At 55.7% G+C, this 18,250-nt stretch overlaps 1 protein-coding gene across 1 annotated transcript; it reads left to right on the top strand.

The window, feature by feature from the left end:
* The first annotated feature begins 6,355 nt into the window (after positions 1-6,355).
* On the top strand, positions 6,356-10,087 carry LRRN2 (leucine rich repeat neuronal 2). Its single transcript, XM_075174269.1, has one exon. It carries the CDS (start codon positions 6,383-6,385, stop codon positions 8,525-8,527), a length of 2,145 nt encoding a protein of 714 aa, XP_075030370.1. The 5' UTR covers positions 6,356-6,382; the 3' UTR covers positions 8,528-10,087.
* Positions 10,088-18,250: the final 8,163 nt, after the last annotated feature.

Here is an 18,250-nt window from a genome sequence, read left to right as displayed (position 1 = left end):
AACAAAGTGAAGCTTTGGGTGGATGCTGGGCCATGGTGCTTGAAGGGGTTTCTTCGCTCAAGCATCAGGTATCTCACACAGCAAATTCTGCCATTTTCTATCCCTGTATCAGCTGCAGCGAACTCAAGATGCCTGCAGAGGCATCCCTCCGGCTGCCTGGCTAGTTCTCACCTACCGTTTCCTCCCCTTGATGGTCAAATGGAGAAAATCCCTAGAAACCCATGAGGAACGGGGGTGACACTCCGCAGGGACAGGGAGTCCCCCCAGGCAGGTGGGGTGCTCAGCCAGGGCTCATCCCACAGCCTGGAGCCGCCTCATCGCTGCATCCCCCGCAGCGCCCAGGGGCACCGGCTGGTCCCTGGGACAGAAAACCCCTTCGAGAGCCTATATCACACTAGAAGGATGTATTTCCTTTTCCTGATATCCAGAGTTCCGTCTCTGCATCATCCCTGCCACCATTAGCCCCAGACGATGACTTGACCTCTGCAGCTTAACTGAGATTTAATACGTCAGTTATTGTATGTTAAACAGTGGATCATTAAAAACATTATTCAAGATTAACAGCTATCTAATAGATACCATTAGTATCACAGTTGTATAAGTGGCTAATCCAGGAATGCGTGTGATTTAATGATCCCTTGGGATGTATTTGCCATACTGTAACTGTACTTTTAGATCTAGATCAGGCTGGCCTGATCCTGCGCTCCGTGGTGGGGGCAGGCACTGATGGGGCAGTGGACAAGGTCCATGGGCAGAGCTGCCCCGCGCGAGCGGCTGGCCTGGGGTGGACGCATCTGCAAAGTGCCTGCGCCGGCATCGTTTGTGCTCCCTTCCCAGAAGGCAGGAGTTACCCAGGGGGAGGAAAGGGCTTGGTTTGCATTCGCACTAAAGCTTTTACTGCTATAAAAATGTCATAAATAAGTCACGCTCCCAGCTGGCATCGTGACGGCAGCAGGGGCAGGGTTGGTCTGTCGGGAGCCCGGAGTCCACGCAGTTCCCTCTCCTCTCTCGCCCCAGCCTGGATTTTGACGTGTGAACCGCACACAGCTGCCTCCAGCTGCCAGGCACACTGTGGGTGCTCAGCGCCGCTGAAAATAGGAGGTCGCTGAAAATAGAAGGTCCTGAGGAGTTTCTATCCGGCGGGGGCGGTGGTTCGGAGGAGATGTGCCGGCTGCTCGGGGGCAGGGGATGGTGACGGCCCTGGAGACAGCAAGACCCCAGAGCCAACCTCATAAAACTGGCCATTACAGCAAAGCCCTGCAGGATTTAATACAACATCTCCTTCCAGATAAAAAAAGTGATATAGGAGTGTTCCGGATAACAGCAGAGTACCCTATTTCCAAGTTTTACAAGTAATTGATACAGAATCCTATTTAATTCTGGTTGGTTTTATCACAAATGAAAGCAAAGCTTTTACACAGAGGTTTAAAAGGGGGAGATGTGACCTCAGCCTGAGGGGACAAACTTCGCTGGGTGCCCCCATGGAAAATCTTGAGCCCAGAGCAGCTGGGGCTGAGAGCTGGGCGAGGTGATGTGCCAAAAAAATCCCTTTTCTGGGCTACAGTGGGGCTGTGCAGCCTGGCCCAGCCCTGTCTCGGTTCGCAGAGAGGCTGGCCCAGGCTGGCCCAGCAGCGTGTGCACGTCCCCGGCTGCAGACCCAGCGAAGGGTCATTCCCATCCTCCCGCCGCCGCGTCTTCTCCCGAGGGCTGGCTGCAGATTTGAATCGCACCGTCGAAAAGAGCAAAAGGCGGCGGGGATGGCGGGGGGGGGAGGATTTTCCCACAGGATCCGACTGCCACTTCTCATCTGCCTCCACTGGGAGCTGGCAGGGCCGGTGACGGGGACGTGAAGGCTTAGCGGCCACCGAAGTGCGGCAGCGCTGGAAAGCTTCGAGAGCGATGGCCGTGTCGCAGGCTGCTGTGTGCGCTGCTTGCTTAAAGCCGTCGCCCAGAAAAGGCAGGGGCTTGGCAGGAGCTCACAGCCCCCGGAGAGATGCGACGTGAGCTGGGCTGTCTGCTACCCCTTGGGGACATCGCTGCGGGAGAGCTGCTGCCTGCGGAGGGGAGCCGCGGGCTGAGTCCCGCTCCCGGCTTTCCCCAGCCGAGGGACCCCGGGGTGCTCCCCGTCCCCTGCGGGGTGTAGGGGCTGTCCATCGCCTCCCGCCCAGCAGCGCGCCGGGGGAAGCATCGGGCCCTTCTGGCTGCAGTAAGGGAGAAGGAAGGACAGGGGAGCCCGGGGCTCAGCTGCAGCCATTTATCTCCCGAAGCCGGGCTATTAGACAGATGACAGAGGGAGAGAGGCAGCCGGTGCAAGCACTGAGACCAAGGCTCCTTCCACTGGGTGATTTATCTCCTGGCTTCATCCAGCAAACTTGCTGATGAAAAGACTCTTCCCTTCTCTGTGCCTCATCAATTCTCATTCTCATTGCTTTTCTACTCTTTTTTTTTTTTCCCTCCCTGGGTTTCTGCCGCCTGTTCATGCAGCCGCGCTCCCCTCTCCTCGTCTCTCCTGCGCTCCCCGTCTTGTCTCCCTCTCCTGACCTCATTCTCTGATGGTGTCTTTGTCCCTTTCTCTCTCCTTTTCACCTCTGGTCCTCCTTCTTTGTCTTCTTGAGGCGCTTTCATTCCCCCTTATTCCTTCTCCTTCCGTATTTCTCTGCTGTATCCCCCTCTCCGTCCCTGAGCACGCCTGGCTGGGGTGGAAAGAGATTCCGTGAGCAAGTGACACCGCAGACGGTGTCGTGGGCTTGTGGCAAATTCAGGCTGGTACCATTCGGGGCAGTGCCACGGACCCCTGCCTGGCCCTGGCACTTTGTGTCTCGTGTCCTTGGGGACCGCCTCCGGATAAAATCCTTGCCAAAACCGTACCAGGGCTCCAGCTTCTTTGCAATCACGCTTTGCAGTGAGCTGTGTGGGAAAGGAGATGGGCATTTGTACCTGGGAGAAATCCAGCCTTGAAGGCAGAAGTCACAGAAATGCCTTAGGGAGACCAAGGAATTGGGTAAATGCTGGGAAACTATGGCAGAGACAAGAGGCATCCCTGGTGGGGACCGGGCTTGGGTCCTGCTGGGGCAAAAAAGGAAACTAGGGGTATTTTCTATTTCCCAGTGTTCAGGGCACTGCAGCAAATGTTCAGCCCCCTGGCTCTACATTTTTGGAAAAAAATAAACTCCGAGCAGAAACGTCACCCGGTTCCCTGCTGTCACTCTCGCCGCGCCACAGCCCACGCCGAGGAAGAGCCTGAAATAGCAGCTGGGGGACGCCGGAGGGGAATGGGGACCTCGCCGGAGCCCAGCCTGGCCGCAGCGGGGGTCCCGGTCCCCAGCAGACCCTCCAGCAATCCACGTCCCTGCTCCTCCTTGCTGTCCCCCTTCCTCTCTCTGGTTTTACCAAGGCTCCCGTTATCCGAGGCAGCGTCTTCCCACCGCCTGCAAAGGAGCAAATCAGTCTGTCTTGGAGAGGAGATGAAATCTGGGCTCCCTGGGAGACACCACTTAGCCTCCCAACCTCAGCCACGTCTCAAGCCTGATCTCTCTATTTGTTAGCCTCAAATCCTGGTCCCTCCGCTTTTCTGTCTTGTTCTGCGCCCTGAGTCTGTTCGGGGGGAAAACAAGGGCTTTCGGGGCACGGTGGGTGCTTTGGTGCTGCTGGGGAGTTGCGGATGGACGGGGCGGGTGGGAGTTCAGGGTACGTGTGTGCATGTGCCTGTGTGCACGTGAATCGCTGCAAAGTTGCACACGGGGAATCGACGCCGCCGTTCCCCTGCGTGAGCCCCTCGAGGTCCGGGTGTCCCCTGGGCCAGCTCTCTCCCGGGACCCCCGTCCCTCACCCTCGCCAGCCCTGGCTCCCGCACCCCGGGCTGGCGGGGCTGCAGCTCCGCGGGGGGAGGCTTTCGAACCCAAATGGTGAACCGATAGAAGTAAACCCGTGGCCGTGGGAGCCGTGGGACTGCCTGGTCCATCCCACCTGCCTGTGGTGCAGCGCAATAAAAGGCTAAATGAGTTTGCGTGCAACCTGCAGGCTTCTTTGGTGCCTAATTAAGAAATAATGAGCCTGACTTCACTGGGTAATGGATAAAAGACAACCGGCAGGCTCCTGCCCTCTCCTTCCCCATCTCCCCACCACCCCATGGCTGAACTGCAGGAATTGATGGTGCAGGTCCCTGGGGTGTCACTCCTGTCACCCGGGAGCAGGGCTGCCATGGCAGAGGGGGGTCAACTCTGTCCCTTGCAAGGACTGTCCTCCCCGGGGTTTGTACCCCGTAGCGGGGACCACACGCTGCCGATGCCCTCCCTGTTCCGTTTGCTTCATGCCATTTAAAACCACGAAGTGTGAAGTTTAGTACCCAGAGTTTCCAAAAAATGACATTTTTCTGCAAGCTCTGATCCTATTACTTATACAAACACCTGGACTGTTACAGCATCATCTTGTATGCAGGACTTTCCACTGCCATCAGTGCTGCAACCCCATCCCGTGCTGGGCAAAAGTCATAAAACCCGGTCACAGGCACAAACCCTGTAGAGACATCACCCAGCTGCAGAGCTGGGGAGTCTTCTCTGTAAAGTGGAGTTTGAAACAAGGTGCTGCTTCTGGGCTCTTCTTCACAGCCTTAAGGAAATAAAAAAACCCTATTCCTCTGTATTATGTTTTTAAGGAGAAAAAATTCTATAATATTTTAATGGCTGGAGAGATTTATAGTCACAGAAATGCCTGTGCACTTAAAAAGAAAGATGAGGGTCCATCAGAAGGATGCAGAAATCAATACAGCCTTCCTCTTCTTTAATGCTGTTTCTCCAGGAGATGGTTTAAAAGCCAATGCCCTCGCAGCAGGCAAGAAGGGAAGTGCGCGGGATCAATTCTGGAGTAAGGCTTGGATGAGTCGATGCTGAATAAACTTTGGTTGGAAGCCCTTTACAGGAAGAACAAGGGGTGATAAAATAGAGCTGCTTGGAGAGAAACCTTCTTTTCCCACTCTGGCTGCTTTTTAATGTTTTTCCTGCTGCGTGAGAGTCTTTTAAGATGGGAGAAGCTTTGGGGGTTGGTTTGATTTGTGTCAGCGTGGGTCAGGAGAGCTGTAGCAAATCAAAAAATCAAAGGTGGGGTGGTGGCCGGCTCTGGCTCCTCCGAACCCCGCGGTCGGATGGGGAGAGGGGCAGGGACGTGCCAGGGGGCTCGCGCCCACCCCAGCCCCTCGCCGAACGCCCCACCGAGGAACCCCTCTTCCCCAGAAAGGGTGCAAGGTGAGGGGCCGAGGCCAGGGTCGCACCCAGCATGGAGGGGGTTAAGGGGCTTCTGCATTCCCCCAGGAGCTTCTAATGAGCCCAATCAGGGTTTCCTGCTCCCAGGAAATTGCCCCCACCCCCGGCCAGTGCTTTAAAAGGAGCTGAGGGGGCTTTGCTGTGTGGTGGGGGGTTTGTGCAGGGGTCTATGTGGCTGCTCTGGGTGCTGCAGCCCCATCGTGCAGGGGACTGTGCTTGCTCGTGTCTTGCTCTTTCCCTAAAAGCTTGGCTTTCTGCTCAGCACCAGCCCTCTGGGACACCAGCCCCCCAGTATTGGCCACTTTAAGCCTTGAGGTTCAAGTTTGTGTGCAGGTAGGTGTGCTCACTGCTTTGCTAGTGTAGAAATAAAGGGGATGAGGTGGGTCTGGGATAACCTGTTCCAGTGCAAAGTGAACTCAGCTCTGAGCCTGTGGTCCCTGTGTTGCTGTAGGGCTTCTGCAAGAGATGCCAAAACCAGGTCTGTGCTCAGGGACATGTTTCTTCCATAAGGCCAACTGGGGACAAACACAGTAGGGGTCTTCAAATAGGGCTGGGAGCTCCTGGATGGGGGTACTTGGTGCTGGGCAGACAGCAGAGTCCTGAGAGCCCAGGGGAAAGTTACCTCCTGGAGACTTTCTCTTCCCAGCATCTACAGCTCCAGCTCTGCTCATGGGAAAGCCTTTGAGCCAGGTTGGCCCAAGGTCCATGGGCTGCTGGTGGCCCTGGGCAGAGCATCTGTGGGCTAATTACATTCAAAACCTTTTGGGCTGGGAGGGAACTGTTAACGCTGTGGATATAAAACACATTAAACTCTGGCACGCTTGTTTGCCAGATGCATGAGGTCCCCTTCTAACACAACTTGTTGTCTGGCCTCTTTTAGGAATGACCTTGAGGAGAAATCCGGAAGATGCAGCCGAGTGCAAAAATGAATCATTTGGGGAGGAAGAAAAGGCGAAGCTCTGACTGAAGGCACCAGCCCTGGTTGCGGGTGTTATGTGCTCTCGGCGGGGGGGGCCAGGCAGGGCAGCCGGCAGCAGGGGCTGATCGGTGCCAGGGGCTCGCATGGAGCATCTTCTCCCGTGGATGCTGTCCCCACCCGGCTGTTGCCCCATGCCCTGCTCCGGATGCGCCCCATGAGCCTTTCCTGCCTGGGTGGAAGCCGGTCCCACCAGCCAAAAATGAGACGCTTCCAAACCAGCTCGCTTCTGCTCTGCGTGGTGGCCGCCACCGCCATCCCCATCGTGCCCTGGAAGGTCAAATGCCCACCGCAGTGCGTCTGCCAGATCAGGCCGTGGTACACCCCCCGCTCGGTGTACCGGGAGGCTGCCACGGTGGACTGCAATGACTTGTTCATCTCTGCCGTGCCAGAAGACCTGCCGGAGGGGACCCAGACCCTGCTCTTGCAAAGCAACAATATCGCCAGGCTTGAGCAGAGTGAGCTGGACTATCTCAGAAACCTCTCGGAGCTGGACCTGTCGCAGAACAGCTTCTCTGATGTCTGGGACTTTGGCCTGAGGAGCATGCCCCAGCTGCTCAGCCTGCACCTGGAGGAGAACCAGCTGGCCGAGCTGCCTGATGGCAGCTTTCCCGGGCTGGGCAACCTGCAGGAGCTCTACCTGAACCACAACCAGCTCTGCAGGATCGCTCCCCGCGCCTTCTCTGGCCTCGGCAGCCTGCTGCGCCTCCACCTCAACTCCAACCTGCTGAGGACAGTTGACAGCCGCTGGTTCCAGATGCTCCCCAGCCTGGAGATCCTCATGATCGGAGGCAACAGGGTGGATGCGATCTTGGATATGAACTTCAGGCCCCTGTCAAACCTGCGGAGTTTGGTTTTGGCTGGGATGAACTTGAGGGAGATCTCGGACTATGCGCTGGAAGGGCTGCGGAGCCTGGAGAGCCTCTCTTTCTATGACAACAAGCTTGTGAATGTCCCCAAGCGGGCGCTGCAGCAAGTTCCTGGTCTCAAGTTCCTGGATCTGAACAAAAACCCATTGCAGAGGGTCAAGCAAAGCGACTTCACGAACATGCTGCACCTCAAAGAGCTGGGGCTCAACAACATGGAGGAGCTGGTGTCCATAGACCAGTTTGCCTTGATCAACCTCCCCGAGTTGACCAAGCTAGATGTGACCAACAACCCCAAGCTGTCCTTTATCCACCCCAATGCATTCCACCACCTTCCCCAACTGGAAACCCTCATGCTCAACAACAACGCCCTAAGTGCCTTGCATAAGCAGACGGTGGAGTCCCTGCCCAACCTGCAGGAGATCAGCATCCACAGCAACCCCATCCGCTGTGACTGCGTCATCCGCTGGGTCAACAGCACGGAAAACCACATCCGCTTCATTGAACCCCAGTCCACGCTGTGCGCCGAGCCCCCCGATCTCAAGAGGAGGCACATTCGGGATGTCCCCTTCCGGGAGATGACGGACCGATGCCTGCCTCTCATCTCCACCAAGAGCTTCCCCTCCCACTTAGAGGTGGCAGATGGTGACAATGTCTCCTTGCACTGCCGAGCTCTGGCAGAGCCAGACCCGGAGATCTACTGGGTCACCCCTTCGGGGATGAAGCTGATCCCCTACGTGGAAGATGGGCGTTACAAGGTGCACCCTGAAGGGACGCTGGAGATTCACGGGATCTCAGCTCGGGAGGCTGGGCTGTACACCTGCGTGGCTCACAACCTCCTCGGGGCAGACACCAAGAGCGTCAGCATGATGGTCAACCACTCCTTCCCGCTCAGCGAGGACAGCCTGGAGCTGGTGGTGGCGGATGTCCAGACCTACCACATCCTGGTTGCCTGGAAGCCGCATCTCAACACCATCTCCTCCAACCTCACCTGGTCCAGCTTCTTGCTTAGCTCCAACTTGGACATGACCAACGTGGCCCGGATCCCCATGGGGACCCACACGTACAACATTACCCGGCTCCACCAGGACACGGAGTACTGGGCTTGCCTCCACGTGGCCTTTGTAGACTTGCAGGCCAAGGTGGCTTGTGTGAACGCCAGGACTAAAGAGGCTACCCACCGCTACCGGCTCCTGGAGGGCTGGCAGAGCCTTCTGATGGTGCTAGTCCTCTGTCTCCTGCTCCTTGCCACCAGCCTCGTAGCTCGCTATGGCATCGGGGCAGAGCCCAGGAGGGCCAGGGAGCTGCTCCGGGGTGCCACGGCTGTGCGTGTGGTCTATCCCCCCCTTGCCCAGCCCTGGGCTCGGGGGCAGCGTGGGGGGCAGCTCCTGGCCGTGGAGGTGCAAGCAGCCCCCCTGGACTGCTGAAGGCTGACGCACTGGTGGGGCTGACTGCGGGGTGGTTTGGGGTGGGGAGGGAGAAACTATTTTTTACCAAAAAAAAAAGAACTAAACTACAAAACTGAACAAAAAAAAAAAGGGAATTTCATGGACTTGACCAAGAGTCGAAGCGGCGTGGCAGATGGAAAGGAGCAGAGCTGCCCACGGGGCTTGCAGAGCCTCTTCGTGGTCCTGGCAGGGTCTGGATCCACGTGTAGGGTCTGGATCTGTGCATGGCTCCCAAAAGCACCCGCTGGGCAGCCAGGAGGGCTCAGAGGGGCCCGAGCCCAAGGGGGACGATGCCTGGAGCGGTCGAAGAGCCATACAGATGATCAGCAGATCACCCTTCCCCATGTCCCCCTGGCACCATGAAACACCCCAGCGGTGTCAGCTCCTTCTCTGGACAGTCCCTGTTTTGGAAATACAAAAAAGGCCTTTCCCTTTGGGATACATGTTCTGGTTTTGGGGTGTTTTCTTTTTCTCTTTTTTCTTTTTCTTTTTTTTTTTTTTTTTGAGCACTCGGAAAATCAGCCACAAACCCACCCCCAGCACCTTCCCACTGCCCTGTCGTTTGCTCGCTGCCGTTGGCTGGAGGGAAGCAGAGGGGAAAGGAGGGGACTTTGGGGGGGAAAAAGAAATAGAAATGATGATGGTGACACATCTCTTAATTGGCATCCCTGCGGGGCTGGCCGGCTTCTGCCAGAATTGATTGGATCCTGTATCCCGCAAGCTTAATCTCAAGGCTATTTTGTAAACTTTTGTGGTTAATGTTAAAAAAGAAAAAAAGAGGAAAAATGGAAAGAAAAGGGAGGGGAGGAAGTTCTTGCTTTTCTGTTTTTGTATAAAAAAAAAAAGGAAAACCTTTGTATACTGGTGTGCAGCTGGAGGGCTTCATGGTAGGAACCCTGGCCCCAGCTGCTGGGGGGGCTCTGCAGGACAGTCCCTGCATGCAGCGGGAGGTGAAGGGGGGGATGCAAGACCTGCTCCCCTGGGCTGTTGCTGCTTCCTTCTCTGAGAAGCAATTAAAATTGCAAATGAAAGGGAGTGAGGGGCAGCACCAGTCCCCTCCCTGGGCTGTGCCAAACCAAGGGACATGGCAAATCCAAATCAGTGAGGCTTGAGGGAGCCCTTCCCCTCCCGCTCCACGGGCACTGGTGCTGCTGGTGATGTTCCCCTCCCCGGTTAACCTGAACAAGCCACCCCTTTGCTTGGGCCTAAACTTAAGCCCTGCTTGTTAGAGGTAAGGACTTTGGGGTCGGTTTAACTGCAACCCTAAATAAAACGTGCCTTTACCAACACATGCAGCCCCAAGAGACCCCGGTGCAGCCTGTGGTGTGGGCACGGGTGCATCCAGAGCCTGGCCAACCCCTCGCTTGGGGGTCCTTCCACGGGAAAGACCAAGAAAAAACATCCCAGCCAGACCTGGGGGGCTGATGGGGTGCAGGGACCCCAGGAGGTTGTGGCTCCGTGCGGACGCGGTGCCCTCTCGGACGAAGCCGGTTGTGCCGGCGCAATTGCTGCGTGCACGGGGCTTTGAAGGGACCAGAAAACCTTGACACAGTAAAAAGCTCTTTGAACTTCTCATTCATCTTCCAGCCAAGGCGAGATGGTTCCCCGCTGGATAAGCTCCTTGCTCAGCCAGGCAAGCGAAACGGCTTCTGCGCCTTCGCCGGGTAATTATTTCGGAGGGTAATGGCTCTCCCCGGTCCCCGCTCAGCACACCATCGCTGCTCACCAAAGCACTTCAGCATGTGTTCAGGACCCAGCGAGATCTCCAGGGGCCCTAAGCACAAGCTGAAAGTTAAGTGCAGGCTTAAATACTTTGCTGAATTAGAGTCATGATCTGCTTTGAATATTCGGCTGCGGAGCCCCAGCCCCGCCGGCTCCGCTCAGGTGTGCAGCCGTCAGTGTTTGCAGACTCAGGGCCTGAAACAGCCTTTCTCCTCTGCCTTTTGTACAGCGGGGAAACTTAAATGCAAAATATATTCCCTGTGGTTCAGCTAAATTGGTGCTGGAACATGTGGAAATAGTTGCTGAGAAATTTCCCCGGTGTAAACACGGCCCTGATTTAATCCTACTCGTCCCCGCGACGCACGGGCTGAGCCCCAGGCAGCCGGGCAGCGCCTGCATCTCCCGGCCCCTCCGCCATCCCACTCCCTGCAAAAAACATCATCGGTTCCCTAACAAAGCGAGGACCGAGCCCCTTAAAGGCTGTAATTTTGTAGGTGTAGAGAAAAAGCCTCTTTGATCACAGTTATCGTGGCTGCTGCCGCCACGCTGGGACGGGAGGTGAGGGTTCAGCCGCCGCCTGAGTTGTCTGCTCTCACCTAAAGGCAATGCCTGCAAACCGGAGATTAAAATGCAAGATACACGCAATTAATTTGATTTCCTTTGAAACCGGAGCGGCCCGAGGAGCTCTGTGCAGTGCATTCGGAGAGCAGCACCCACCACTGCAGGACTCGTTTCCCAGTGGGTCCCCTGCACTGAGTGTCCCCGGGTGGGTGGGTGAGTGGGTGGGTGCCCCAGCCCAGGCTCCTCACAGGAGGGCGGTGGCCAAATCACCCCCCCAATGCCCCAAAACAGGAGCTTTGCTGTGAACCGCTCCTATCCCCTCCCTTCCTCCGAGGACATCAGCTGAGAGCACCGTGGGTGCCTCATACACTATTTATTGTTGCTGTTATTTATTATTAAAGCACCAACCAGCTTTTCCTGGGCACCGTGCTGGAGGAAACGCTCCATAAACCGTTCCCTGTCCCCCGTGCCCAAGCCTGGATGTGGCACGTGGAGCTGGAGCAGCTGCAGGCAGAGCCTCACCAGCCCCGTCCCCTGTCATCCAGGGGGACAAGGTCCCGTCTGCTCGGAGACCCTTCCTCCTGCGGAGGCCACAACCGAGTGCATCCAAGGCGGCTGCATTAAAGCCAGCCCTCGCTGCAGGAGGCAGGGGAGAGCCAAGCATCTCACACCGGCCCCGCAGCACGTTTCACCCTCCGCATCTTGCAGCTTCCAGCACGGTTTGCTGGGGGAGCAGCCCCGGCACCGAGCCCGCCGCACAGGGGAGGGATGCTCACGCTCCTCATCAGGAGGTATCTGGCCAAAAATGAACCTCACCGGGTGAATTATAGCGGCTGCAAAGTTTTACAGGGCTCATGATCAGGACGTACAGCTCGTCCTCTGCCTGGAGGCTGGATTCTGCACCTGGGGAGGCTTTGCTAGTGCACACGAGCGTTATTTTGCGGTGCCAGGCAGGCGGAGCAGCGCTTCTTAGGCACAGCAAAATCTAATTGCATCTTAAGTTCCCTTCAAGGGGGAGCAGCCCCCCTGGTGGGCTCACTCTGCGGGGTCTCATCGCCCAGCCCAGAGAGCAAGGATGCAGCAGGAACCAGAGATGCTTCGGAAGGGGGGAAAATAGCGTCTGACCCAGGATGCTCTCGACTAGAGGGCTCTTTAATCTGCCCCCCAAAGGCTCGGCAAGAGCCAGGGCAACTCAAATTAGAAACAAGATGTTGGGGGGGGGGGTTTAAGCAGCAGAAGGAATCAACCACTGAAGCAGCTTCACCAGTAGCAGGGGACAGCAGTCTCCATTTCCGAGCACCACGCAGGGATGCAGCTCTCAAAGAGATGCTCTAGTGAAGAGGCTCCCGAATTTCTCAAGCCCAAGAGACTGTCACCACCACCTGACATCCCACCCTGCTGCCCAGGGGTGCTGGGGGGCCCAACGAGGCAGGGGAGGCGAGCAGGGGTGGCCTCCATTACCTCCCGGTCCTCCCCCTCCATCCATCTGGGATGTCAAAGGCTTGTTTGGGAAATGCTTCTCCTCCAGCCTGTCCCATCAGGTCTCATCCCCGGGCACTGGTTTCTCTCCCATAAACCACTCTTTCTTAGCTGTTCGTCAGGTTTAATTTCTCCTTTTTTTTTTTTTTTTAAATTTTTTCTTATTACCTTCACTTTGAGGATAGCAGTAAAAGTCCTCATTTCTGCTTCTTCTGCCCTCTACCCCTCCTCCTCCTCCTCTTTCTCAGCACAAACAGCATCATGGATCTCATATGCAACAGAGCTTCTCTCGACAAAGCCAACCGAGAACATTGCGTGCCAGGCTCTATTTTAAGCACCTAATAAAACTGATTTTTGGAGTGGCTCCATCATCGTGTCCTTCTTTCACAGCGCCCTTGCACCTGCCGAGGGCCCCGCGGTGGAGATGCCCCGTTCCCAGCGCCCATGCGGGGCTGCCTGCCTGCCTGTCTCCCTGCCTGCACCAAAGGCTTTCAGGCTCTGGGAGGAGAGCGACAGGCACATACTTATTAGTTCGTTAGAGAATCAAAGCAGGCCTCTCCTCCTCTCTCCGGCACTTCCTCAAAAATGATTTAAATTAAAACACCCGACCTCCCTGGGAAATGTCAGCGGTGTTATCCATATGCATGATGCCATTACGATGAGGCAGGTGCAGCTTTCAAAACCTTTAGGAAAATCTACCTGTCAATCTCCACAGCGAGCAGCTCTCCTTCCAAATGCTTCACCACTTCTCCCCCTCCCTTCTTTACCACTGATCTACAGGTGGGGAAACTGAGGCAGGGAGCCGCTTAGTGACTTATGGTCCTTGGTCCCTTTTCCCCTTCCAAGCACCTGCTGGGGTCAGGAGACAAGCGCTTCTTTGGCCTTGCCATCCAGAAATCACCGAAGAAAGGAAGAAGAAGCAAAGGCAGGAGTCACGGAGGAGGAATGATCGCAGCCCATTTATTTCCCATTGCCTTTTCCAGCCTTTCAGAGCTGAAGCAGCTCCTGCCCCCTGCTAGAGCAGCCCGGCCAGCCCGAGTAAATGGATTCAGCTGCATTGAAGTGAGCAATTGAGGCTAAAATCAGGCTGATGGAAGGCAGCGGGGCAGGAGAGGTGGCACAGGGTCAGTTTGGAGCTGTCTGAGGCTAGAAAAGTGCTGACCTCTCCGGGGCTGGTTTGCAATCAGCTGCTCTGCCAGCCCCGGCTGGCTGCACGCAGCTCTCGCCCTCCCTCTCCGCCGGGCAGTATTTTGGGAAGCCCAGCTCCCTTCCCAGCGTCGGCTCCTCTGCCGATGGCTGAGCCATCTGCAGGGGATGCTGTTGTGGATGAGGCTGCCGCTTGAATTTGTCCCACGGTGCAGGGGGCGTCCAGAGGAGCGAGGACCTGGGGATGCGCAGCAGCAGTGTCACAGGAGACATCGATGGACCAGGGAAGCTGCGGGTCCTGGTGAGAGACGGGTGCTTGCTGCTGGCCACCGGGTCTGCTCGTGCTGCCTGTGCCAGACAGGCTGAAATCATTAATTAAGAAACTGCTGTGCACCTGGGTGGCACTTTGGGGTGTTTGGGGTCCGACCCCACAGCAAGCGAGGGTGCGGGAGGCTGTGGCCCCCCCAGGGCAAGCAGCAGCAAGGGGCAGAGCACCCTGCTCCCATCCCGGGGTCCGCTCCCAGCGGGATGCGTGAGGCAACCCTGGTACCCTCACTGTTCCCGAGTTGTCCTGAAACCTTAAATCTTAATTAGGTGGGGAAAGGGGAAGAATTAATTTTGGATTTGCATGTGGCTACATGAGAAGAGAGCCGGGAGGTGGGAAAGACAGGCAGGGCTCGTGCTGATGAGGAATGAATATTAATAGGGAATAACAAGCCAGAGCCCAGCTCCATGGTGGTAGGAGCCAGCAGCGAGTGCAGGAACCAGTGAGGCTGTCACGGGGCGAGCAGGGCCCTTCCAAAAGCGGCTCGTGGCCGGGGGCTCTGCCCAGGGCTGGATGAGGCCCCGAGGAACGTAAAGCTTTGAGAGGGACTCAGCTGTGTCAGCAAGATATGGGGCGATACGGGGGGGGGGGGGGGCAAAAGCTCCCCCCTCTGCAAAGTGTGGCTTTGCAATGAGAGCCAGCAAAAATGGTTAAAAGCAACAGCAAAAATAATTAAATATAAAGGGGGGGTCGGCACCGTCACCCGTGTATCGGGGTCCTGCAGAAAACCTTCAGGGAGCTGGTGATTTCTAGTGTGAATACCAAACAACTTTGATCTCTGCCAATCCTTTCTAAATCTTCAGCAGCGTCTTGTAAATCTTTAATTACAAGAAAATTGCAACCTTAACAGTGAACACACAAACTGCATTGATAAATATTTAAAATTGCCAGAGCGACAGATCTAAGGGGATTAAGAAAAGATATATTGGAGTGACAGTTATTAAACACTAGATCCCAGTAAATGTTACCGAGCAGATAAATAATGCAGGTCCCTGACAGCCGCTTGGCTGCTGACAAGGGGCAGGGAAATGGCTGCTTCGGAGGCAGGGGGAGGCTGGCGATGCCGAGCCCTGGGCTCTTCCCAAAAAGCCAGGGTGATGGGGGGGAAAAGTATGTGTGGGGGGGTAAAAGCGCTTTCTCTCCTGCTTAGAAATAAAATGCAGCGCGCACTGCAGCGGTGCCCAGCAACTGAGGAAGGGCCAGGAGCTGATGGTGTCTCTCGACCCCTCGTCTCAACAGCTCGCCTGGAAATCCGGCCGTTTTCTCGCTCTCTGCCAAACCGTTGCGTGACCGTGGGGTGCTGAGCAGGGCGCGTGCGTGGGGCTGCAGGTCCTCCGGCTCCTTCCCCTGCATCGCTGCATCCCTCCGGCATCCCTGCTGCCTGCTGTGCCACCGAGCTCCTGCTGCCGCTTTGTTCCTACTGCGTGGCCCCGTCTGCTTCCCTCACCTTTTTCTGTGAGGTTTGAGGTCACCGACTAAATTTCCATTATTAAATTTCCAGCTAGCATTAAAAATGTATTAGTTCACTAAACGTAACTAGCAAAAAGTTCATTATTCCTAATAGCCCAGGCTTCACTCACAGGGAGGGAAGATGCTCAAAGTGTGGATTACCCCAGCAACCTTCCCAATAAAATATTGATCTAAAAAGTTGGTTAATTATAAATATTTCAGCAGAGTGATGAGAAAGTCCCCCGTTTCTGCCTATTTTTGCAGGAAGCTGCCCTCTCTTAACGTGGCCTGAGGACGGGTACTGGGTCTGCCTGGCAGACCGCTGTCCTCCACCCCTCAGACCAGAGCTGTGCTGGGAGCGGTGCCTGACCCAGCCCTGCCCAGCGCAGCCCAGCATCGCCGTGTCCCTGCCGCAGGGCTGTCCCCAGCCCCATCCACCCCACCCTGGGGGAAGCCAGAGGCCCCTCCAGAGACGCAGGTTCGCCCCTCCTGCTCCTCAAACCCTGCTGCTTTTGGGCTCAGCCTTGCACGGATGAAGCCAGGCGCTGCGGGGTGAGTGTGTGCGTGCTGGTGTGTTTTAGATCTAATTTATGATGCGCTCTGCTGAACTATGATAACGAAGCACTTAAAAATCTAACGAGGGGGGCTGGTTTGTTGGCCTTGTGGAAGTGCTGATGCCCACCTAGTAAATCTTTAATTGAAAGTGGAAGGGAACTGGGAGGCTCACCAGTACAGAGAAAATAGTAAATATTTAATTTGGGCACAGTGATTACACGAACAAGGTTAAGGGAAAGCAGGGAGAAGACAGAGAAAAGTGGCACCTATAGAACATTAAATCCAGATAAAGTCACCAAGGAGATAAATAAAACATCCTCTTCCAGCAAAGGCAGGAATAAACTGCTTCCTCCAGGCAGCCGAGCACAGCTTGCGGGGAGCACTGGGAGAGCAGCCGGGGGGCAGGCACCCGCCTTCTGCCCCGGCATCCATGGACCTCCTCGGGCTGCCTTGGGACTCCTGCAGGGGGTGGGAGTGAGCAAAAAAAAGGGAACCCCAAAAAAGAGTTTGCAGCCGGGGGTTCAGCTCAGCACATGTGGGGGGAAAAGCCCCTCGCAGAGCCTGGTGAAGCTCTGTGGGGCTGGAGGCCGGAGAGGGTGAGCAATGCTGCGCCCATCCCTCCAACAAGGACAGCGGGCACCCAGTGGGAGCCCCCCCCCCCACGCTTCCCAGCAGCTCCCCACGCTTGCCAGATAAAGCCCCACTTTGGGACAAAACCCAAAGCACCTACCCAAGCCCTTGGGGAGCAAGTGGGACTTGAAAGCACGTGCAGAATCAGGGCCGCAGAGGCTACCCGAACGTTTCCACCATTAAGCCCAGTTCGGGTCACCAAGTGTCAGCAACCCCCGGCTCCGTTCACCGAGCGCAGCAGCGCAGGGTTAACAGCGAGGGACAGAGCCTGCTCTGCCCGCACAAGGAACAGCCCAGCCCACAGCTGATTGATGGCAAAACGTTTCTGGACTTGTGTTTTCAGCCAGAGCAATGTATTCTCTGTGCATTCCGTTGTTTTGTGTTTGTTTTTTTAATAGTTTAAAGGCCTGACTGCAACATGTTGTATTTCTAGGTATGAGCAGAAAACAGAGTTTTGCAAGCAAGGGTCAGAGGTAAGGGTGCGCTCTCATGATGAAGTAAGCGATGCTTTAAACCAAATGAGAATAACACCCAGAGCTCGAAGGGCTGCCTCGGCTGCGTTACAATCCTCTCTGCTAATGGCAATAATAAGAGTATTGTAGCAAGTTAACTAGCTTGCTCACGCGTTCTTTGTGATATTGATTTTAAGGAGAACATGGTTTCCAAAGGAAAGTAACAACAGCTAGCACTTGTAAAGCTGTTCCCATGCTCAAAGCAATATGCAAACATTTACATGCCATTTAAAGCAGCTCACTAAATCACTCTGGTAAATAATCCTTCCCAATTTACCGCTGGCTAAACTAGAGGATGCTGCGGTGTGGGGATGTCTCTGGTGCTGTGCAGGGAAAGCGCAAGTCCTCGGTGGGCACCAGGGCTCTGCTCCTCTCTGAGGCAGAGCACCGCCGCCTCGTTAACACAGCTACGCAGGCAAAGCGCGGAGGGGCTGCTCCGGCTTTCCAGAAACAAAAAGGTATGTGCGGACCTAAAAGCCCCCCCTCCTTTGCGCAGCAGACGGCTCAGCCCCCGCAGCGCTTCCCTCCGCTTCCCCAGACCTCATCGTCTCGGGGTCTCACGCTGGTTCCTTTTAATCCCCGTTCAGACCTGCCGCTGGGACTGTGATGCCAGTTTCCAATTGTGTGGCCATTTCAATCTTCAAGTTAATGAGGCTTTAGCTGCTAAAAGAAAAAGCTGCATTTTTTTCTTAAATCCACCCTGGTTTTTGTGCACTGGCAGCTCACACCTGCGGTGCTGAGTCCGCTTTGCTGGCGAGGTTTCGCACCGCCTGCCTCCTCGCCCCAGTAAGCTCCAGATGGAGACCCCAAAGAGACTTTCGGGGGGTCTCCCAGCCTGCGCTGGTGGCTGGGACAGCAGCGGTGTGGCTCACAGCAGAACGATTGGGTTTCAGAGAGCTTTTATTTTTCCCGATGCAGACATTTGGGTCACTGACAATTCTGGGGAAGGTGTTTGGATGAAGCGAGACTGTTTATTTTCCATGGGCTGGATTCTGCTGTCTGTTACCCCGAGGCAGAGGAGGAAGAAGTGCCGCTGGCTCTCAGCAATAGACTGAAGAGCAGAGGTTTTAGAGGGTGCTCCTGCACAGACCTGCAACTGCTTAAGGGAGTTTGGGAGTGCCACGAACGCTGCCCCAAAATCATCACTTTCCTAGAGAAGATGAGAGAAAAGAGGCACAGTGAGGTGGAGGGACTGCAGAGGGCAGAAGCTGAGCAGGGTTGGAGTACCAAGCTCTGGCTACTTGACAGTCTACAGCAAAAAAGGATCATTTATTTTCTAAGATACAGAACAGTATTTCTTCCCGACAGAAAAACACCTGCGAG

The sequence above is a fragment of the Calonectris borealis genome, chromosome 26 (genome assembly GCF_964195595.1).
Source record: "Calonectris borealis chromosome 26, bCalBor7.hap1.2, whole genome shotgun sequence".
Taxonomy (NCBI): Eukaryota; Metazoa; Chordata; class Aves; order Procellariiformes; family Procellariidae; genus Calonectris; species Calonectris borealis.
The sequence above is the reverse complement of the archived record's forward strand: the minus strand, read 5'-3'. Positions and strand labels throughout refer to the sequence as shown.